General features: G+C 37.9%; 1 protein-coding gene across 2 annotated transcripts; it reads right to left on the bottom strand.

Annotated features, from left to right (window-relative positions):
* pdpr (pyruvate dehydrogenase phosphatase regulatory subunit) lies at positions 1 to 23,544 on the bottom strand. 2 transcript variants are annotated; one of them, XM_055173384.2, is made up of 18 exons: positions 23,400 to 23,544; positions 22,591 to 22,848; positions 20,112 to 20,245; positions 19,925 to 20,006; positions 18,882 to 19,045; positions 18,679 to 18,800; positions 14,770 to 14,887; positions 14,472 to 14,621; positions 14,013 to 14,205; positions 13,813 to 13,937; positions 12,414 to 12,569; positions 11,609 to 11,742; positions 10,892 to 11,040; positions 8,597 to 8,709; positions 4,930 to 5,024; positions 4,755 to 4,844; positions 4,070 to 4,252; positions 1 to 1,969 (listed from the first exon to the last, which is right to left on the bottom strand). In XM_055173384.2, exons 2-18 carry the CDS (start codon positions 22,842 to 22,844, stop codon positions 1,565 to 1,567), a joined length of 2,667 nt encoding a protein of 888 aa, XP_055029359.1. In that variant the 5' UTR covers positions 22,845 to 22,848; positions 23,400 to 23,544; the 3' UTR covers positions 1 to 1,564. The 2 variants fall into 2 exon arrangements, with proteins under 2 accessions (XP_055029359.1, XP_055029360.1); XM_055173385.2 differs by having other exon boundaries at positions 22,591 to 22,845.
* Between the last annotated feature and the right edge of the window lie 495 nt (positions 23,545 to 24,039).

Raw genomic sequence — 24,039 nt, 5'->3', positions numbered from 1 at the left:
TGTAATTCTGATTTTTATTCAGGAGAATTAGCCAAACATTTGTACCATTTGTATAATATATACAAATACAAAGGCTGGCAGGGTGGACAAAAGATTAATTTTAATAATAGTCCAATTACACCTGCTATATCTAAATGACAGGTTAAGAAAAAGCACAATAGATTCAAGCAAAGTGCACAACTTAGTCAGTTCTGACAGACTGAATTATAACAAATGTACGGTCAATAGACCATTTCTTATTAGATTCATAAGTTACAATACAAACTCTGCTAAGACTACCAGAGACTAAATTCAAACAGCAATCCACAGTCCACGACACACATGCGCACACACACAAGGACACGCACACGCGCACACACACACACACAAAGAGATGAGAACATAAATAGAAATTAATTCATGAAACCTGGGGTAAAACTTCACCCCATAACCAAAAGAAAGAACTGATACTCGGTAGATATGATTAATGCAAACATAAAACTTCTTCATTTCTAAATTTCTAAATGTGCCCTAGACATGTTAGCATTGTTTTTATTTGCTATGGAGTCATCATTTAAAGTCACTGCAGTGCAAAACCAAACGAATGAAGGATCTTCTGATCCTTTGACAAAACAGTGCTGATCTTATAGAGTATCAATCCTAAAAAATAAGGTGCTCTTGATTTATAAACGATATACACTGTACAGATCTCAGTGCCATAAGACAGATGTTCAGAATATACACAAATAAAAGAATGGGAATATTTTGATCATTTAAATCTTCTGACAGAATTGCACGGATGAAGGGGAAAAACATCATAACTTTTCTTAACGTTAATAAACCGAGACATCATCGAAAATGACAAAATATATTATTATGAATGAATAAAAGATGAAAACGATATGCTGTATATTACACTGAAACATATGCTTTTAAGTAAGTGTGGGTTATTTCATTTCTATTCCTTTAACTAGCACCTCGAGAGGTGTGCGTTTACTCTACTGATGTTAATAAAGGATTGCATCGCATCAGCCAAACATTCAATGAATTGCTGCAAGGCACTTTATAAACACCATCGGTCAAAACTCGTCCCTTACACTATCTGAAACCTCTCAATGAACAGCATTTATAGATACATTTGAATCTTTCCAATTTAATCTTTTAATGTTGGTCAAAAATAAACTAAAGCTTCCAACAGACTGTGATTGTCTAGTCTTAATCTGACCTCCCTTATAAAATACACCTTTTATTTTAAACCACGTGACTTGGGGGAGTGCTCTTAAAAAAGAAACGCATCTAAAACGAGAACTAAAACAAGGACACGACCTGTTTTTCGGAGAGTAATGCACTACTAAAAATGCAATAGACAGTTATGCTTTTGAATCCTTGCAATGTGAAAAAGTCAAACAAATCTGCTATCACGCATTACATTTGTTGTAGAAATTCATCAACTGCTCCAGCGATGGCAACAGCTCTTACACGATGTGTGACCGGACACAAACATCATTTGGCGTATCATAAAGTCATAACATGGGGCACGATGCAGTGGCCAGTACCAGGGATTTGGGCCTCTCAGACCAGGTCTTTATTTACTCTGGAAGTTGCTGAGCTCCATGTCGTCTTTGCGACGTTTCTGCTGGGCAGAAAGTGAGGTGAACGGATAGAGCTTGGCTTTAGCTGGATACCTTTGGCCGGCAATGTCCACTTGATAGTCGCCCCGGTTAATGAAATCTGGCGTGACCACAGCTGGAGTGCCATCGGAGTTTGTTGGGCTCACAAAGCCTAGACAGACGTGGCGCTCTAATGTGTAGCTGTAGGCGCTGCTGGTGGTCACACCGACCAGCTCATCGTTGCGGTAAATAGGCTCGCCCCACCAGGGCCAGATGTCCAGCTCTGTGTCGTGGTCTTCAAGGACCAGCATAATGAAACGCCGCAAAACTCCCTCGGCGCGCTGTCGCAACAGGACTTCCCGGCCCAGGAAATCTGTGTCCTGTGAGAACGGAGGAGAGAGAAGTTGAATGAAAAAAAAATACAACATAAAATTGCACAATCAATGTGGTAATGCACCTGCAGGTTTGCATTATTTTCAAATCATTTAAAGTTATTTTATGCGCAATGTTGCACTTAAAACCAACGCAACACTCAGATGCTAATATTACATAAGAACATTCACAGCTGCATGTTGGCATCTACAGTATAAACACCATGTAAAATATCACATTAGAATGTAGTGCAGCTATTGTAAAGGGAGACATGAAGCAGTTTGCAGACTTCTCCATTGAGTCTACATTAAAGGTGCAGTGTGTAATTTTTAGTAGGATCTCTTGACAGAATTGCAAAATAAAATACAAAACTATATGATCAGGGGTGTATAAAGACCTTTCATAATGAACCATTATGTGGTTATTACCTTAGAATGAGATGTTTTTATCTACATACACAGAGGGTCCCCTTACATGGAAGTCGCCATTTAGTGCCGCCATGTTTCTACAGAAGCCCTTAACGGGCAAAGTGTTTTTACTAAGTTGTCTCAGACGATGCAGTGTTTCCCATACATTGATTTATTTGTGGTGGCCCACCACAGAATCAACACTGGCCCCCACAAATAGAATTTTCATGATTCCCATTTACATTTTTATTTCACTATTCAAAACAGCTTAATTTGGCTTAAAATATAATTTGATATATAATACAAATCAAATACAGATACAGATCAAAGAGTAGAAGTGAAACATATTTCAGGTGCCAACACTAGATCAAATGCAAACACGACATGATGACGTCACATATATGCTAATTAGCGGGTGACGTCATCACCACCACAGTCTCCTCAAAATCCTGTGGGAAACACTGCGATGGCATGTTTGTCCTGTGGCGGCTACCGTAGCTTCTCTTTGTGTTTCAAAAGCGAGGGGTGAGCAGTGGACTGAGCCATTGGTTGCAATTCGCAACCTCACCACTAGATGCCACTAAAATTTACACACTGCACCTTTAACAGATTAACAGAGAGTGAGTATGTGACAAAGACAACTAGTTTTCCTACACGATTCCGTTTACAAATAAGACACAGATTTCTTCTTGTAATATCAGTGAGGATGAAAGACTCGAGTTTGGGGTCAAGTCTAGTCTAATGTCTATTAAATTGGTTACTTACTTGAGTGCCCCTCTCTGGCATTTAACCCATGCCAGGGAGTACTGAACGAACAGCTATCCTTACGGTGCCCAGACGGCAATTGGGGAAAAACGCCTTGCACCGGCGACCTTCTGGATACAATCTTAGCTCTTTAACCATTACACCACAACTGCCTATACTTTCAAACTTAAAAGTGCAGTGTGTAAATTTTAGTGCATCTAGTGGTGAGGTTGCAAATTGCAACAAACGTTTCAGTCCACCGTTCACCGAAATGAATAGAGAAGCTACGGTAGCCGCCACTGGACAACCATGTCATCGTTTGAGACAACTTAGTAAAAAAAGTTTGTCCGTTAAAGGCACAATGTTTGAAAAACGCTTTGGAAAAGGAGACGGGACGACTACCAAAACACACTTATAGCCAATCAGCAGTAAGGAGAGTGTCTACTAACCAACATCCGTGCCGGGTTGCGCATGTGTGGGGCGGGTCTTTTAAAAGAAGGTCCAGATTCTATTGGGGTAGTGGCGTGTTTGTTTAGGTAATTTCAAATATCAACATTGGCTTTCAAACATTGTGCACTCCGCCTTTAAGGGCTTTTGTAAAAACAAAATGGCGACTTCCATGTAAGGGGACCTTCTGTGTATGTAGATAAAAACATCTCATTCTAAGGTAATAAAAACATAACACTTCATTATGAAAGTTTTTTATACACCACTGATAACATAGTTATGTATAGTAGTCAACATTTGATGTGGATCAAAAAAGTTAATCAAAGTTGTCCTAAGACAAGAATGTGTATTGGGTATTAGTTTTAAGACAACTTTTATGAAACGTTTTGATCCACTTCAAACGTTGACTAGTGTATTTTATATTGCATTTCTGTCAAGAGATCCTTATAAAAGTTACACACTGCACCTTTAAGAGTTTAGGGCTTAAAGAGAAGCACTATGAATACAGACCTTATCAAATTTGACGCGGAATTCTCTGCCACACTCCAGCGGGGTGGTGAATGAGTCCAAATCCTGCCCCCAAAAGGCAAAAAATTTCTCAATGCGTATACTCCGTAATGCATAGTAGCCGGCGTTCCGGATCCCATATTTCTGCCCGACTGACATCACTTCATTATACACGTGGAGTGCGTACTGGAAAAAAGCACATGTCAATCTCAAAGCTTTGTGCCTAAACTGTTGTTATATATGGGTCACAGCACATTGTACAATAAAAGGTGACTTTCACACTGACACTACAGTCCGAAATTTGGTAATGTGCACCCTGTCATGTGGACCCAGGAGCGCAATGGGGTACTGACCCCGAGACTACCTATATGAGGTGCCCTGAGGTGGTTTATCCTGGGACTGTGGCTTTTGGATTTGCATGAATTTGAAAGCAGCTTGCACTCGTCCAGGAAGTAAAGTAACCTTTGCATGCGTTGTAGCCCATGACAACATCATTAGTTTACACAATGCACGATTACCATGAGGGAGAGTACTAAAATAACTGCATGACGGGAACAATCGTACTCTGTTTCGGACCACAGCAAACGTGCCCAGTGTAAAAACCACCCCATTTTGCCATGTATATATATGGCCTACTGTAGGTATTACATCAAGATCACTTCCAGTCAAAACATTCAAAGTAACTCACCTCTATGGGAATATAAAGCATGAATCCTGGCTCTCCAGTGTGTGTCATACTCATCACTCTGATGCCATTGGCATAACCCACACTCATTTCCTGCAGGACACAATCACGAGCCATCAGAACAAACAGTGAACAGTATGCATCAATACAACACAAGTGACATATTAGACAAACTCACCTTACAGAACAGAGAGGGGAAGTGTTCTGGAGTCATGGACACGTAAGACAGCTCAGATAACACATCCATGGCACGAGGACCGATCAGATTCAGAGCTGGAAAAAGCAAAGATTGAAGGTCATTTCTGGGTTAACATGTATGGAAGAAATATAATGACAAAAGTATTTGAATTAAAATAGCCTGTTGAATTGTACTACCTGAAAAAAGGTAGGTTTTGCATTTTTAAGGGCTGAAATTCAACATGCGTGTATATTTTCTGTATTAAAAATTCAATAGTCCACATTCACCTCTTAGATTTCACTTTAAAATATTCGGTCTGTTTAAAAATACAACGTAAAATATTCAGCAGGCAATTTTCAGTCCATTTAAATTCGCGTCCAATAATTCAAGTCCAAAAATTCAGTCGTACAGATTTCAACATTTAACATCCGGGAACCGCAGGAAAAGCAGTAGAGTATCGAGTATAATCTCATCTGCTGTTAATCGATCTGACCAGCAGGTGGTGCATGTGTTCGCCAAGACTTTGTACATGTAAGATGATTTATCCACTGCAGAAGTGATGAATGTTGGCTTTTATGTTCAGTTTTAGTAAAACAACTGTAATTGCAACACTCATACAGAGAGTGTATTGTTTGGTTATGTTATTGACAGGATACTAAACGTTTTTTAAATGCCATATGAATTAAATAGGGCCTTTCTGCCTGCTATTGGCTTCGTTTCTCAAAAGCTAAGTTGATATTGGTGGCCATCTACCATCTTCTCATGCCTACGATCAACGAACACGGTTTTGTAATTCGTCTTGAATTATTGGACGCGAATTTAAATGGACTGAAAATTGCCTGCTGAATATTTTACGTTGTATTTTTAAACAGACCGAATATTTTAAAGTGAAATCTAAAAGGTGAATGTGGACTATTGAATTTTTAATACAGAAAATATACACGCATGTTGAATTTCAGCCCTTAAAAATGCAAAACCTAAAAATACAATGCATTAAAATTCAAGCACGGTTAATACAATGCATTTTTTTTCAGGTAGTACAATTCAACAGGCTGTCTTAATTCAAAAACACAAAAATACAATGCATTAAAATTCAAGTACGGTTAATACAAAGCATTTTTTTTCAGGTAGTACAATTCAACAGGCTGTTTTAATTCAAAAACACAAAAATACAATGCATTAAAATTCAAGCACGGTTAATACAAAGCATTTCCCCTCAGGTAGTACAACTCAACAGGCTACTTCAATTCAAATACTTTTGTCATTATATTTCTTCCATAAACATGTTTCACAAAGTTTTCCCTCGGTTATTTATGCATTCTGGGTACATTTAAGATTTCAAACTTCATATCTCTAAACCCTTATGAGCTTATGCATGTACAGTACTGTGCAAAAGTCTTAGGCCACCACCACCAGACTTGTTGTTTTAGAAGTTTTAATGTCCATCCATATTTATTTTTCAATCATTTTATTAAGATACAAACAGAAAATATGTACCAAAAAAATGTCTTCTTCAGGCATCGTCTGTGTTTAGTGTGACCTCTCTTGGCACGAAACACATCTTGAGCGTTTTTGAGCAGAATGAAGTAAAAAGACTAATTTCTTAAAAATTATGATTTAATTTGATTTAGGTTTAAGAGATCCTGCTATTGCTCAAGTGTAAGGGGAGTTTACCCTAAAAACTTGACACATCAGTTTACATTTTTATACAGTTTTTAATACTACATACCGGTACACATTTCCTGTATTTTCTGGATGTATTCTATTAAGAGACTGAGAAATAATTATATATGATCACTATAACATTGCAAAAACAACAAATCTAATTCTGGCATGGTGGCCGAAGACTTTTGCGCAGTACTGTATATTATTTATTTATTTATATAATGCAGGGATCTCTGGACAGCTACCTTCCTTCATATCTTTGTTTCAAATCTGGTCCATCACACTTTCCTGTAATATTCTGGTAATCCTGAACATCTTGATTAGCAGATTCAGATGTGTATAATTGGGGTTGGAGCTGAACTCTGCAGGACAGCAGATCGCAGATCTCCAGGAGCAAGGTTGGAGACCCCTTATATAACAATTTTCCCAATGTGCACCACTGCAAAGCAGCTTTACAGAAAACCAAAAACTAACAAAATAATAAAAAACGAGGTGTGAACAAAACATTTTTGTTATTTAAAAACTAAAATAATGATTCACTTTTTTACATTTATTGTGTGTTTACAAAACTATAAACTAAGTTGCCAAACTAAAATAAAAATTAAAAGAGGAAATATTTAGTTTTCTTCTTTGTCAAACTTCATAAGTAATAAGGTGTCTCCACTCATCAATACAGGTATAGATGAAAAATCGCATTTTATGATGATTAGACAAAAAGGGGTAAACTGTGTTTCCTATTGGCTGGCTGCTGACTAGTGATTGTATCCCCTGTATTGTTGCAAATTTTGTGTCAAGCCAGCGGTGAGTTGTGTGATTAGCAGCTTCCTCAATAAAATGTACGCTTATTTGTAATTCATTGTTGTTGAAATGTGTGGTACAGTTTATATCTCATGTGCATCAGGCATGTATTAAATATTAGAAGAAGTGCTAGATATTGGCAAACATTCCAAATGTTTGTTTTATTTTAGTGCAAGTGCGAGTGCTGTTTAACATGCTGAAATATAACAGCGTTTTCTCAGTGAATAGATTGATGGAGAAACATTTCTTGAAAATGAGTTTTATTGACACACAACACAGAAGTGACAATAGACCTATTACACATACGAACACATGACTGGTATTTTAGGCTGAGAATAGATAGACTGCCCACCTCTCTGTGGTCCAAAACCAACAGCAGGCAAGAGCCAACTCCAGTTCTCGCACCTCTTCTCAATATACACAACATCTCTGGTCGAATCATGAAGGTGCATGGCGTCTTATACCATTGCTATGCAGAAGACAGACAACTTTACCTGTCATTTTACTCTGATGTCTCTACCATCTCTGCATGCCCTATGTCCTCATGGTTAAAGAAACGTCACCTTTAACTCAACCTTGCCACACTAAACTCCTGGTAATCCATGCCAACCCATTAATAGAACAACACTTTACCAATCAGCTTGGATCATGGAGGAGATGTTTGATGACAGGCTGAAATTTACTACCTACATCACAATATCCAGAAAATCAGATCTTTTTCTGTCCCAGCATGCTATGCAGCTCCTAGTCCAAGCTCTTCATATCAAAACTGGACAACTGCAATACCCTTCCAGCCAATTCAACTAAGCAGCAGCATGACTTATGGTCGACCAGACTGCATTTGGAAGATCATTTCACCAGCAAGGAGTAGTGATGTAAATGATGTAGTCATCATCATAAAGTGATTTTGTGCCATTTTGTGAATGTTTCACACGGCACTGCTCATTTGAGTTCAGTCATGTGTATAGAGGGAGTAAAGGAGGGGGATCAACACACATTCCTGCGGATGTGGATGTTAGACTTTAACTACCACAAAGATACGGCCGAAACGTTTCAGTTTTAGTAGTAGTGTAGTAATGGCAGTAACTGAATTTGTTTACATTGCCTGTGTGTTTACAAAGCTGTCTTTATGCACCTCACGAAAACCTTATCACACTTGACTATTCCTCTTTTCTAATAGGTCAAAAGGTCAGTTTCAGCTCACCTGTGTACTTCCAGCTGACGTCCTCCAGGTGAAGCTGAGGGTCGTTTGGCATGTGCTTTTTAATCCAAGACCAGCAATGAACTTGTTGATCAGATGGTGAAATAATGAAGAAACTAATGAAAGAGTATAAAACAGAACTGGATGAGTCCCAAAAACACTACTGCCCATAATCTGGGAATATTCACAAATACTGACCAATCAGCTGTTAGACAAAGACCTAAAGTAATATAAAAAAGGGGCATAAATAAGTAGCCTAAATGGCTCATAAATAAATAATGTTTGTTAACTTAATCAAGACCAACACAAGCTCAACTGCTGCTGTATGCGGAAAAAAAAACCAATAAAAAAAATCCACATGCAACCCGCTGCAAATGCAAATTAAGTTTTTTTTACTATGTCTTCATTGTTTGTTCTAAAATGTATTTTCTATAAATATGTTTTTCTATATGTAGTATACGTGTGGGTCAGTCTTTCATAGTTTTAATCTTGTCTGGAAGTTGGTGTTCATGTTTAGTTTTACAGTCTTTAAACCGTCCTGTGCTTATTTGTGTTTATGCTCTGTATGAAGACTGTTAAAAGTTTAATTGTGGTTTTTATGTCAAACAGGTCGGGAAAGGTATGGAATTAAATGAATGCTAATGTGGGATAACATGTCAAGTGTTTGGTTAATTAGTGCGGAAACACAGAGTCATGTTACCGACCTGTTACCAATTAACCCAAGTAGAGTGTCTCTATACAGTAATAGTTTATTTTTAGTAATTGTAACAACTCGTAATATTGACACAGAATCTAATAACTGCACATAACGTGTACAGTATATAAGTGCATTTGAACTAATGTTGTGATTATGACTAAGCTCCGACTTAAAACATATTTTAATATTTATGCACCAAATAAAATGTTATATAGTCATTAAATGGTACTAATGTTTATATTTTACAAAAAATCTATATACCATTTCATCGGGAGCACGTGCGGTGACGCGATAAGCGTCTGGTCTGAACTTTACTTCCGGTTTCTGTTTTTTTAATGGTCTGACTAGTTACTGAAACTGAACTCTTAAACAAATACCTCGTTGAAAAGAACACGTTTTGGGTTCCTATGTAATCTACCTGTTGTTTATTTTGCTTGTTATATGAATAAACTACTTTAAAAGGACTTTGTTGTTATTTATTCTTCATGGAGTTTACCGGAAGTTACGTGATGACCACAAAAGCCGTTTGTTTATGTTGTTACTGCTGAAACCGTCTATAATTGATTTTAGTGATATGATTGAGAAGCTTTTCATTGTTTTCTAAATAACTATCGAGCTAAAGACTGGACATCAAGTGTATCATAAATTCCTAAAGCGTTAGTTCAACCCTGAATGAAAATTTTGTTATAAATTCCTCCCCTTTAATTTAAGTTTATTGTTTTAAAGCATTCCTTAACTCTTTCCCCACCATTGACGAGATATCTCGTCAATCAAGAGAAAACGCTTCCCCGCCAATGTCGAGTATTTCCGTCTTTCCGCAATACCGCTATTATCCACTATTATCCTTCTGCAACTTTTTAAACCCGGAAGTATTGCCCTATGGCAAGCGGCTGCATGTCCGTGTCTGTTTTAAAGATCTGTCTGAATGGGATCTCTATGAAAAGTCCGTCACAAAAATGGAATTATCTCTGCTTTTTGCTCAAAATGTGGTGTTTTTGCAGAAACCTACCCATATTCAAAAGCTGATTACAAAAGAACTGCTGAAGGTCGGATGAAACGATTTTTTTGTTTGAAAGCAGAGGGTCTGTTCTTGCATTTGGTATATTGTATGTTTATATATATGAAGAATAACATTTTCTGGAAGGCATTAAACTTTTGTGAAAATCATGAAAAAAGCTGGCGCTGGCTGGCAACTTTTTTTAAAAACGCTGGCGGTGAAAGAGTTAACAAATATATTGTTTCAAAGCTGTTTTACAAAGAATAGTAGACTCCACTATAACAAGTTAACAAGACTACAGTATACATTATGATCCTTATTTCAGTCTCTCATGTGATTATATAAACCATGTGATGAATTATATTTACAATGCTGGTTTTTGGAAGACACAGACTGGCAAATTTCTTTCATACCTACCTAGCTCTTGCTCGCAAGTTAACCTTGACCATAGTTATATTGAGTAGTCAAATCAGAAAACAACAGATTAGTCCTGATAGACAGAACCTAGTTTCTACAACAGTTACTCTATTATCTCTAGTACGTATATTAAATATGAATGATAATACATGTATACAAACATTGTTGACTCTTAATGTTTACAGACCTGTTCTTGCTGAGGCGTACCACGCTACAGTCATTCTCGTAGCCTCCTCTCTCGTTCAGCATGCCTGTGTGGACGATATGTCCCACGGGCACATCCAGGTCATTGGCACAGAGACGCTGTAGAAGACACAGGGCCTGATCTCCTGCAGACTGACATAAACACAGAGAGATTCAAGTGTCTGTCATTCCTTACAACATTATCTCATTTCATTTGGCTCAGATAAACTCTATGTGGCTACATTCACTTTAATCTGGGACAAATCTGAGGTTAATAGGGCCCAGGCTGTACTGCTGTAGGGTCCAATAAGGATTTATTATTATTATTATTATTAAGGTTTGGAGGGCTTTTGGTTCCCTTAACATGCCTAAAAACTCTTAAAATATAGCAGACAATTTGGAATCTGCGGCCACCAGGTCCAATTTGACCTCCGGGGATCGTGGGGGGGACTATTATATGATTGTGTTCAGCCCTTTAAACCTAAAGTCACCAAAATGCACACACCTACAGTATAGATCTCATCAAGCCGAACAACTTTCACACTTTAAGTGATACACCAGCCTGGATAGAAAGTGAGCTATTCTGGGTGGTTTGAAAAATCTGTTCTGGAATTTAATACAAGTCAATACGCATACACTGCTCAATTTGATACCCTAAAAACTCAAATAATTACAATAGATGATAAAGAAAATCAAGTAGATGATTAATGAAGTGACTCACGGTGAGTTCAAACTTGGTAAAAGAAGACATGTCAATAACACACACAGCTTCTTTACAGCACTTCACCTCAGCACCCACTATATCAAACCAGTCAGGCTTATAGAAGGTCTTACTCTGATCCAGAGCCAGTAAATCTGTGAGAAGAAAAGAGAAAATGTTCAGTGTATAGGGACACTTCCTTTGTGCCCGTAAACAATGTTTATAGCATAATAAACATGGTTTACAGAGATAAAGGAAGTGTCCCTATGAACTGAATGGCTTAACATACTTAAATGTACTTGTCATAGATTAAAGACTGCCAACAGGTTTTTGTGACGATTGGGGTTCGGGACTGGGGTCGGTTAGGGGAATATACAGTTTGTTCAGTATAAAATGCAATGTGTCTATGGAATTGTCCCTATAAACCACATATGCCAACTTGTGTGTGTGTGTGTGTGTTAGGAGTTAAATGCAGAGGTCACATTTCAAGTATGGGTTACCATACTTGACAAAAAATATCACACTTTCACTTTTAAATAAAATGAGCAACTTAACCCTAACCCGACCCCTAACAGCTTTAAAAAGAGTTAGTTGATATTAAGTTGCAAAGTGATTTAAAGATATTAGAATGTCTAAAGTAACTATCAAAATAAAATGTAACCACTTTTATCCAAAGCGACTTAAATAAGAAAGCATTTAACATTCTGTCTAAGGAGCTAACAATGCAGGTCTACAAAGCCATGTTTACATGTGGGGAAAGATGAACAATATAGGTTCTTGTTGATTTTTGTTATTATTTATTATTATGACATTCTGTGCCTCTTACCCTTCCCAGCAGGAACAAAGTACTTGGCTCGCTCAAAGCCATGTTTCTCCATCCAGCGTGCTCCTTGAGTATCTAAGCGGTCGTGCAGTGGACTTGTACGTAACTGTCGACCCGTCTGGAAGTCCCAGCGAGGAACTTTCAATTCATAAAGGAGCGCTGAAGCATTTAGACACAGGATTAAACGTTTGAGGTATTAGAAACAAACAAAAGCAAACAAGCATTTACCCACATTAAAGGATTAGTCCATTTTTTTTTTTAAACTCCAGATAATTTACTCACCACCATGCCATCCAAAATGTTGATGTCCCCCTTTGCTCAGTCGAGAAGAAATTTGTTTTTTGAGGAAAAGATTCCAGGATTTCTCTTTTTAATGGACTTTAATGGACCCCAAATGCAGTTTTAATGCAGTTTTAAATTACAGTTTCAACGGAGTTTCAAAGGACTCTAAACGATCCCAAACGAGGCACAAGGGTCTTATCTAGCGAAATATGCACTTTTAACTTCTCATCTATCTCCGGTCCTGTGATGCTCCAGTGTGACCTCACACATACGTCATCATGTCAAGAGGTCACGGATGACGTATGCAAAACTACGCCCCAGTGTTTACAAGTGTGGAGAAAGAGGACCGTTCCGACGTTGTTGTATGTCAAATGATACTAATTAATGTCTTTGTTTCAGTTTATTGATTACAATGGTCCGCAAATGTGCGTTTCATATATGTAACACGTGACCTTTCAATGGCATCACGCAATTATGTGAGGTCGCACTGGCGCGATAGACGAGAAGTTGTGGTTTAAAAGTGCATATTTTTTATCGTTTCACTAGATAAGACCCTTATGCCTCGTTTGAGATTGTTTATAGTCCTTTAAAACTCCATTGAAACTGCAATTTAAAACTGTTACGTGCTGGGGTCCATTAAAATGAGAATGTTTTCCTCAAAAAAACATAATTTCTTCTCGACTGAACAAAGAAAGACATCAACATTTGGTGGTGAGAAAATTATCTGGATTTTTTTTTAAAGGTGACATAGAATGATTGAACGGGGTATTTATCCTTGTTCTGTTATGTGACATGTAGACAAAAATGTTTTTGTTTGGGTCTGTAATGCCTTAGAAGCTTCCTAAAAACCTCTCTCAAATAGTTCTATTAGGGTGGGGGATTTTAATCAAGTGGTTTTGCCCCTATTTGGCTCCCCCGACTGGCTTAACTTGCAATCTCATTACTGATTGGCAGACTTTGCTGCCACTCTAAAAATGTAGCCAATTATTTTAAAGTGAAGGGGTAGTTAGATGCCTGTGATGTCATAAGCATCAGTTTTTCAGATTGGGCTGTTTTCTGGCTGTATTTGCAAATGATTCTTATTTTTGGAGCTTTGTTTAAAACAATGCTAAATACTCACGCATGACCTCCATAACTCGATGACGCAGGAATGTACGGCTGCTCTGTAGATTTCCAAAGCGTTTGATGTCCATCGGCCAGACGTTAGCACTGGGATATCCATAAGTAATCCACTCTGCTAAATATCTATGGAAAACAGAATGTATCATGAACTCCTTCCACACAGAATAAGAGATTCATGAAGTTGCACTGCTTCCTTACTTTCCAGCTCCGCCTGCGAACGACAGCCCTGATGAATTCATGCCCGCCAGCACATAATATCCATATAAACCCGGAGTCTCTCCCATCAGACAGCGCATGTCTGGAGTAAAGGACTCAGGGCAGTTCACCAGCTGCTGGATCTCACAAGTCTCCAAACTGGGCATCCGGCGCAGCAAAGCGTTCAAAATGGGTTCTGTATAAACCACACAGAACACAGAGCACGTGTGAAAAGACAGATCTATCTATTTACTGTATCTATCCTGTTTCTTTTTCAGTTTTTCTTTTTCCTGTTACTTTTTCCTATATTTTCAGGGTACAGTGAAAATGTTTACATATTCTCCTGCATTTTAAAGACATGGCTTTGCAATGACACAACGGTTCGAAAATAACTTGGATTTTTAAATGAACTCCTGCATATGCAACTTTTATGTCACAAACGTACAATGGAGAGGAACTCACCAAAGTGATCCCAATCTTCTTGCATGTTCTGGATCTCCAGCTGGTTGCGTCCCTCAGTGAAGATGGGTTTAGGGTTCTTCTCAAATCCCCCAGATAGGATGCCCCCCTGCCAGGCCCGAGCGTAGATCCGCCCGTCCATGTCTATCACCACTAGACAAACACAAGTCATTCTGCCGTTATTCCTACAGTCTTTATCAAATGACTATAAAATGCTACAGTGCAAAACTCTTGTGTGTGAAAAAACAATGGCACTTCATGTGCTGAAGGGTTTTGATAGAAGATAAAGGAGGATAATCACCTGGACTGTCTGGTTTTAACGGCTCTATCAGAGGCTTAGTGAGCAGGTAGAAATGTTCACAGCCATGTAACGGTACCGACACTTTCACTTCACTGCTCTGACCCAGTTCATATGCCCACTGAAACAAACACCAGGACATGAATATCACGTTTAAGCAAAACATACAAAGTAATTCAAGAGTAAAACAGTGTGCTCCAAATGTCTCTGACCACTTCTATAAACCCCCTCTTTTTTAAATCGTTTTTATCGAATTATTGCTTGTGTGTGTACGTGATGCATACATTAACTTGATTTATTCTTTTTCTGTTTTCTTCGGTTCTTTACAATCCATGTCTCATCCTCAGGTTACTGATAAAAACCAGATCAACAGATTTATAGTACTTTAGGTTTCGCCAGATGTTCAGCCTCTTTTAAACAATGTGTTATAAAACGATGAGCAGATGTAGTCTGTGCCAGGTTGAACTGTCCACTTTTAATATTTGTCTGTTCTCCAGCTGGCATGAACAAGACTTGATTCATGATTCATGAGCTGCATGATGTGAATTGCCCCAAAAACTGCATTTAACACCCACAATAGTTAGTTTGTCTAGAACAAAGCATTCACTTAACTCATCTGGGTAGTATACTTATGCCGCAATAGTTAGCCTGTCTGGAACCGAGCTGATTTACATGTGAACGGCCCCTACGCTAACACGATTCTGTTTCTCTCTTCCTGACTCAACCTCGACCCCGAGGACAATGAGACAAACAGACCAAGTTCCTGCTGCTGTGAAGGTCATCAACACCACTGATCTACTGACCGTCCTTCAACGTGATGCCCAGCCGATGCCTGACCAACGACCACCGGCTGAACCAGTTTAATCCGCTTACCCGTTCACATACCCCGATAGTTTTTATATATATAAATATATATGTATCTCTCTCAGGGGTTTTTCTCCTCCTAGGAGTTTTCCCCCTGGACTAGCCAGGAGGGTTTTTCTCCATCCCCTGGAGAGTCCCCCACCATTACCATTTACTGTATACGTTACATTATTACTACGCTCGCTTTTCTATCCTTTTCCTACATCTGTTAATGTAAAGCTGTTTTGAAACAATTAACAATTGTGAAAAGCGCTATATAAATGAATTGAATTGAATTGTATGGTGACACGGTGGAGCTGAAGCACTCAAGCAGTAAACACAATGAAGACAGGAACAGAGCACAAAGTATATTACTAAAGCAATATCGCTCGAGTAGGAGTATGATAAGAGTGTGATATGACTCTATATCAAGATGGCTGTGATTAGTCCAGAGACACAAGGTTGCTGTTATAAAAGACAAAGTGTTACGCACACGCTGTATTTTGTTTATGACTCGACAACAAATGCTGAACTAATAAACTTCTCTCCACTCCTTGAATACATGAAACATTAACCTTTAGTGTTTGTTAAGGAAAGAAAACGCTGTATATATTCTTAGAATCAGGGGCCGGATTCACGAAAGCATTCTTAGGAAAATCTCAAATATTTACATAACAACATCTTAATTTTTTTCTTAAAGAGGACATTTTTAAGATATAAAAAGTCTTTGGTGTCCCCAGAGTGCATATGTAAAGTTTTAGCTCAAAATACCCCACAGATAAGTTATTATAGCATGTTAAAATTGCCACTTTGTAGGTGTGAGCAAAAATGTTCAGCTTTTGGGTGTTCCTTTAAAATGCAATTGAATTGATGAAATGCAAACACTGATCGCCATAATGGTGGTTTGTTGAAATTGAAACTCAATTTTGCTGTTTATTATTCTCTCTCTTTCTCTCTCTACAAAATGGCAGTGCTGTGGTTGGATAGTTCAGATTAAGGGGTGGTATTATTGTAATAAGACAAAGACTCAAAAACGATCTTCCTCACACTGACTGACACATCTGTTTACAAAGACGCGCAAGTATTGTATAAACAAATACACAAAATTAGAGTTTTTAAAGTATCTGTTTTGCCATTAAAAATATCTGATGTGTAGCACTAGCATTATATTATATTGCATTAAAGTAGATCTTAAAGCTGTCTGTCTCAATCTGAATCAAACAATAAAAGAAAGAAAAAAGTTGAACATGTATAGATATTGTTTTTGACTTTGTGTGTGCTAAAAATTCGTTTTACCAGTGATTTTAAGGTATGGATGAGGTGATTTTGTTTTTAAACCTTAAAGGAACAGTATGTAGGATTGTGGCCAAAACTGGTATTGCAATCACAAAACTGGTGGCCAATACACGAAATGACAACATAAACATCAGTTGAGGGCTGCAACTCTACATTTTAAATGACAATATCCTGGCCAGACTACTGTTGTCAGCGATATAAGTATTTGAAATGAAAATGATTTCTTAATGTCTAGTGACATATCAGGGCCATTTTATGATTAATTGATATAAATTTCTTACATACTGTTCCTTTAAATAAACTTTAACTGGATTTCATAGATTTGCATAAGGCATTCATATTTGTCCATGACATGTAGATTAGTGCAGTGGTTCTCAAATGGGGGTACGCGTACCCCTAGGGGTACTTTGGGGTACTGCTGGAAGTACGTGAGAGAAAGTGGAAACTGACATTTAGGAATAAATCAATAAAATCAGTAAATCATGATGTTAGTATTTTTATATGACATTAGGACTACACAAATATGCATTTTTAAAAAATCATAAATTTAAAGCACATTGTACAAAATGCATGTGTGAGTTCAACCTGTTGATCTTGTCTGGCGCATGCGCTAAGGTTTCAGTTCAGCAGCTTTAGCAAAAGAGATACACGGAGTCTATGTAAGTGACATCTGTCAGTGTTGTAAATATGTTTGAGTTTGATATGGTTAAATGTACCTCATTAAAGCTTCCATAATAACCTTGGGAAATAGCTGTAGGCTATCCGTAGCCTGTGAGTAGCTCTGCGTAGCCTGACGCACACCTCACAAAATTTTTAACAGCGCGTCAGTTCTATGCGGACCGCAAGCGCTGTGTTTGGTCCACCAGAACCCCTCCCGTCAGGTAAAAAAAACTGCGTCATAGGTATTTCCATTTGCGACGGTGAAAACAAAGAATGGCCAAGTTGAGGAGTGATTTAACTCAAACTGCAACAAAAGTCGCAGTTTATTTACATCCATCATTGCGGGTGTTCTCAAATCATACACAACAAGTTGCTGTTTCTTCTTCGTTTGTGGGTTAACTTGCAAAGCTTCTTCTTCTTTGGCGTTCGCGCTGCTACTGTGGTTACACGCGTGGTTACTGCCTACCAGCGGCCTGCGCGCATGTTTGCAAGTTGACGCGGACGACGACGCAAAAGTATAAATGAAAACCGACGCGGAACCTACGCCGTCGCGGCTACGCCGTAGGACCTACGCACGACTATAACGAGCCCTTAAGCGGCAAAGAATCAAAACACGTAACAATATTATACAGCAACAAGTGATTTTAGTCATGTTGTTGTTAATGTCGCAGTTTCAGCTGTACTGAATGAGTGCCACCCTCTGGCCGAGTACCAGCACAAGCTGTGATAAATCCTACAGTATCATTGCGTTTACATGAACACTAAATACTGTGATCAGATTAATGTGCATGTTTATATAGCACAAGTTATAGTATATGTAGAAGCAAAGCTTTGTAAATGATGAATTTATTATTTACTAATGGTTAACTAATGATTTATAGTCTGCAGTTATCATAAAGTGATACCCTTAGGGCTTAAAATAAAAAGTCCCAAGCTTCTTCTTTTAGAAGTTATCACAATTGCATCTATAGGTCAAATAGTTTAAGAGCTTTTAGTGTTGGCATGCCAATCTGAAAGTGGGGGGCTTAACAAGTTAATTCCAGAACATAAAAGCTTTGCGTGGTTTTAGACATTTAAAGCCTACTGCATGTAACATAATGTCTAGAGACAAACCTGTCCAGCACAGTTTACAAAGTAGTCACACTCTATAGATCCCCGGTCGGTCTCCACGGCTGTAACATGACCCTTACTGACCAGAACATGATTCACACTCGTGTGCTCATAAATCTGAACTCCTGACAAGAGAGACAAAAAATTAAAGAATTTAAAAAAAAAATTACAGATGAGTGGTGTTATGCATTTGACTTATGTCTTACCGTGACTTGCGGCTGCCACAGCGAGCGCGTGATTGACATCTGGCGGTGAAACCACACTGTCTCCCGGTAGGTGCAACGCACCCACCAGATCATGAATATTCACCAGTGGGTGGAGCCTTGCCACATCTTTGGGTTTGATGATGTTACAGCTGACACCTAGAATCCTAGAAAGAAAAACTATAAAGTGATGTTTGAAGTGTGAGGAACATACAAGAAAATATCTGGGTTACATTCTTCTGTCAAATCAAAACAAAGCAACATAAGACTAGGATTTTTAAGGCATACTCTATTCTATAGATGGTTTCATCAGATGTCTAGAGCCCTCGCTTTTATCAAAATAAACTCGTGAAATAACTCTTAGAGCATCTCTGTAGTATGTTAAACCGTGAAACTTTTTCACTGATGAGACACAGAACAAGCAGATGACATATTTTAAAAAGCGGACTTTAATCCATAACTTATGCCTGAATTTCGCTGAGAAGCCTCATGGCAAATAATTTACCTCAATAATTTTTTTGTATTTGAATTACTCAAGGAATTATTACAGCCCTATGTGTCAATGTTTAAGTATTTGCACAGATTGTGTTTTGCTGTGTAGCACTGTGATAATGGCTGCAGTGAGACTGAAATCTGAGAGGCAGAGTATTATTTATTTTCACCTGTTTTTTTCTTGAAAACTGATAATGCCATTTTCAGTCAAATTTTTCACAGGCGAAAAAATCGGTGTATCCTTACTATATACAGTATGACACTCAACGCCACGATTCATAAGACAAGTTTCAATATGTGAAAGCCAAAAGTGAATAACAGTAAATAACTTAACTTAATTTCACTGTGTTCTTTTAACCTATTATGTGACATGCAATAAAGCTCATGAGTATCACGTTTACAGTGCTGCTTAAGTCGTTGTATGATCCATCTAACAACACAAAACATCTTTCATATCAACAAAAGAATATGAGCATATATAAATAATGAAATAACTATTAAGCTTTTGTTGTACAAATGAACACACATCCAGAAAAAATTAGAATCTAAGTCACCTAAGCCTGGATGCCAGACGCTTCAAAGACAAAAAACGATCCTGATTTTGAGCCAAACAAAGGGAACCGGTCTGTACGAAACCTGGAAAGCGCACACACATGAACGTTAAAACATTTTCATTTGAATGATGAAATATATTGGATCAGGTTTGAATCCATTCATAGTGTGATGGGAGTGATTTCTCACCTGTTTTGATGCCCGTCTCTTCCTCCAAACGCTCATAGAGTGTATTCGAGTAATCTGCCATTTTACTCTCTATAGAAAGAGGTTTGGCAACACTTACTATTCCTGCACAAAAGCGAGTTGTGCCGGCTCCAAGTCTACGACAGACACAAGTTGTTATTCACAATGTTAGTTAGGGTCCATTACAAATCACATGGTACAGGATATTAGCCAACAAAACAAATTAGATACATGTTGCTGCTCCAAAATATTTGAAAATCAATTTGATTCCTGGTTCTGGAATCAAAGCGAATCGAGTCACAAGCAGGCAACACACAAAAAACATCATCCCACTATCTCTGGATAACTTTGACTCACTAAAATGGCACTTTGAGAAGCTTGATAAATACAGGCCCACAAGAGGATTTGCAGCGCGTGCCAAAATTTGTGTTTTACACATGACTGATTTGTTTAAAGGAACAGTATGTAAGAAATTTTTATCAATTAATCATAAAATGACCCTGATATGTCAATAGACATTAAAAATTCATTTTCATTTCAAATACTTGTATTACTGACAACAGTGGTCTGGCCAGGATATTGTCATTTAAAAAGTGGAGTTGCAACCCTCAACTGATGTTTATGTTGTCATTTTGTTTATTGGCCACCAGTTGTGTGATTGCAGTACCAGTTTTAGCCACAAGTTTTGTGATTGTAATACCAGTTTTGGCCACAATCCTACATACTGTTCTTTTCATTCACATTGTTTTCCTGCTATTTCTGGTCCGTGTAGCGTGATTGCACTTTCTGTTGCTCTGAACGGTATGATAAAAGATGATGGATTGACAGCACAATGCGACTGTAATTCCCTTCCAAGATATAAAACATAAGTATTAGGGCTGTCAAAATAAACGCGTTATTAACGCGTTAACGCAAATTCATTTTAAAGGCACTAATTTTATTAACGCGCGATTAACGCAACACGCAATTTCTGTTTGACCCACAGCTGGATGAATTGAGACGCAGCAAGTGACCCGCGCTGTCTAGATGAGTCTGAGCTTTTCATAAAAATAAGAACATTAAGCTCTCGTCTAGCGAATCAAATGCTCTAAATGGTCATTAAACATCTAAAATGATCTTTATCTGCACGTTTTCTGTGAGGTGTACCGTCCCAAATCCATATAAAGCAAAGATGCGTCTTCTTTCACTTTTTAGTTTCGTTTTAAAAAGCATTCAGAAATTATAGAAAATAGACCGCAGGACTTTCTTGATGTTAAAATAATTATTGAGAGAGATAAAGTTCGGGATCTGATTGATGTTAAAAGAGTTATTAAGAGTGACAAGACTCAAAAGCGATGTCTGACGCAGACGTCTGAAGCGCATGCACACAAACGCGCGAGTGCGTGACCCTGATATATAGACAAAATAACAGGTTTAAAAATATCTGTTTTGACAAGAATTCACGCAGGTATGACCTATAATCTGTTATATCTGAAGTGAATGTTTGGTTTAGGAAAAGTATCTGTTGTGTCATTTATATTAAACCCTTGCATTATCCTACAGTCTTAAAGTGGTCTGTCTCAATGTCAAAATTAAACAATAAAAGAAAAACATATATGTATATTGATATTGTTTTTGCTCTCCGTAAACAGGTGTAGTTCTGTCATGCTTTGTCAGATTCCAACAATTGTTCCAATTGTTTTGAAGTTTTTTAATAGAGAATGTTAAAATATAAATGACACCTTTTTTAAATGTGCTCATCCTAACTCAATTTGCCAGCACATGTCACAAATGATGCAGCAGCAAACAGAAATGGAGAAAGAACAAGGTCTTCAAAAGGCAAAAACATTTATAAAACTATGGCTGATGGTTCTGTTGAAAATGGAAACAGGCTGTTGTAGACATACATTTGCATATAGCATATATATTATCCAAATCCATGCTGATTAGAGCATTAAAAACTTAAAAAGTGTTACATTTAGGTAAATTTAGAACAGATAAAAATATGCGATTAATTTGCGATTAATCGTGTGTTAACTCATGAAATCATGCGATTAATCGCGATTAAATATTTTAATCTATTGACAGCCCTAATAAGTATATTATATGTAGTTTTATTTGTTTCTTTGAAGGTAGATTTAGAAAATTAGAAATTAAATTGGTGCGCAGGACAGAGAGAGAGAATATATATAGCTGTCTTGAATATACAACAGAGACACAAAAGTATTCTCATTGTTTCATGAAATAAAGATTGATTCGCTGTTATCACGTGAAAAATTATAATGATGTCTTTACTGCCTTTCCGAGCCTTGAAATTTGCATTGATGTCTATGGGGGCTCAGATCTATGGGGGATCTTTATTTGTGTTCTGAAGATGAATAAAGGTCTTACGAGTGTGGACTGACATTAGGGTGAGAAATACATTTTTGGAGACTTAAGCGAAATCAGACATGTCGCCCCAAACACCAGTGGTGTTGCCCTGTGTACGTCAATGAACACTCACCTGCCCTGCTCCAGCAGAACTATCTCAGTCCAGCCCAGTTTGGCAAGATGATATGCCACGGAGGTTCCCACAACGCCCCCTCCACAGATGACCACACGGGCATGGGCGGGTAAAGGTGTGGACGACGAGTTTGTGCTGAAAACCCGCGCTGATCTCTGGACAGTGACATGTGCACCTTGGGCTCCGGGGTGACTCAACCGGCAGGGAAAAAAAGCAGGGGACAGAGCCCTGACCGCCTGCGCTCCACTGCGCATGCTTCTGACAACACACACACACACACTTTAGAGTTACTTAAGCATTTATGAAGAATTGTTCTGACAAATACAATGGGCTCACTGCCATACTAACTTGAGTAAGAATATATATATATATCTAAACAAATTTCGCGTAATATAAAAAAAAATTGACTAGCAGAAAGAATGTGTCCATTTTTGAGGTACTGATTGACTGATAGATATTGATAGATTATTAACGTCTCGTGGCATTAGTCTGATCACATCTGTGTAAAATGTACAATGCACTTTCTGTTGTTTATTTATTAATTTGTAGTATTAGCGTACAGTTTAGCCTGATTTAACTAAGAAAACACGATAAAAACACACTCGTGTGTTTAAATAATTAATTTTTATGACAGCGATATGTGTCTTTAAAAGATTTCGTCAGATGAGACGATTCAAACATGATTGTGATTCTTCTGAATGTCAAATCAAACATTAGCAAGTCAAACTGAACATACGAGCTAAAACACGTTCACAATTTAACAACGTGCAGCTAAACCTAAAAACTGTGGTCAATGTAGAGACACATACCTGCAAAAACGCGTTATAAACACTCAGATCTAATCAGATATATTGATCTAATGTATGATTTGATTGTAGTGTCAACTTCACTACAGCTACGTCTGAGCCAGTGGCAGCTGCGCATGTGCGGAACCCCTTTCTCAACTGCCAATCGTGTTTTTTTATTTTTTTTATTTTTTTATTATTTTTTTAACTGCCAATCGTGTGTTCATGCGGCGTCGCGCAGAGAGACGTCAAAGTACCGCGAGAGCAATTTGAAACTATACAGAGCCGTCAACTCTCAAATCGCTCTCGCGGTACTTTGATGTTCTCTCGAAACCTATTACATTTTTGTGTTTCACCGTCTATTGCAGTGGATGAAACAGTGTGTTTAAAATTATTTCACAAGTTAAGCTTGAATATGTCGATACAAATAATAAGGCATAGGTTTGTTTGACTTACAGGTATAGTTCACCTAAAAATGAAAATAAGCCCATAATTTACTCACATAGTAGGTGTATGACTTTCTCCAGCCGAAACACATTATTAGGGATGGTTTCCCGGATAGGGCTTATCCCCAGACTAAAATGCATGTTTGATCTTGCACTCACTTTTATATATCAGTGCCATTGTTTTGTCTCAAGATGGTATGTTTGTTAAAACTACTTAA

Source organism: Misgurnus anguillicaudatus, chromosome 15, assembly GCF_027580225.2.
Source record: "Misgurnus anguillicaudatus chromosome 15, ASM2758022v2, whole genome shotgun sequence".
NCBI lineage: Eukaryota > Metazoa > Chordata > Actinopteri > Cypriniformes > Cobitidae > Misgurnus > Misgurnus anguillicaudatus.
Note: the sequence above shows the minus strand (reverse complement) of the source record. Positions and strands in the feature narration are given on the sequence as shown.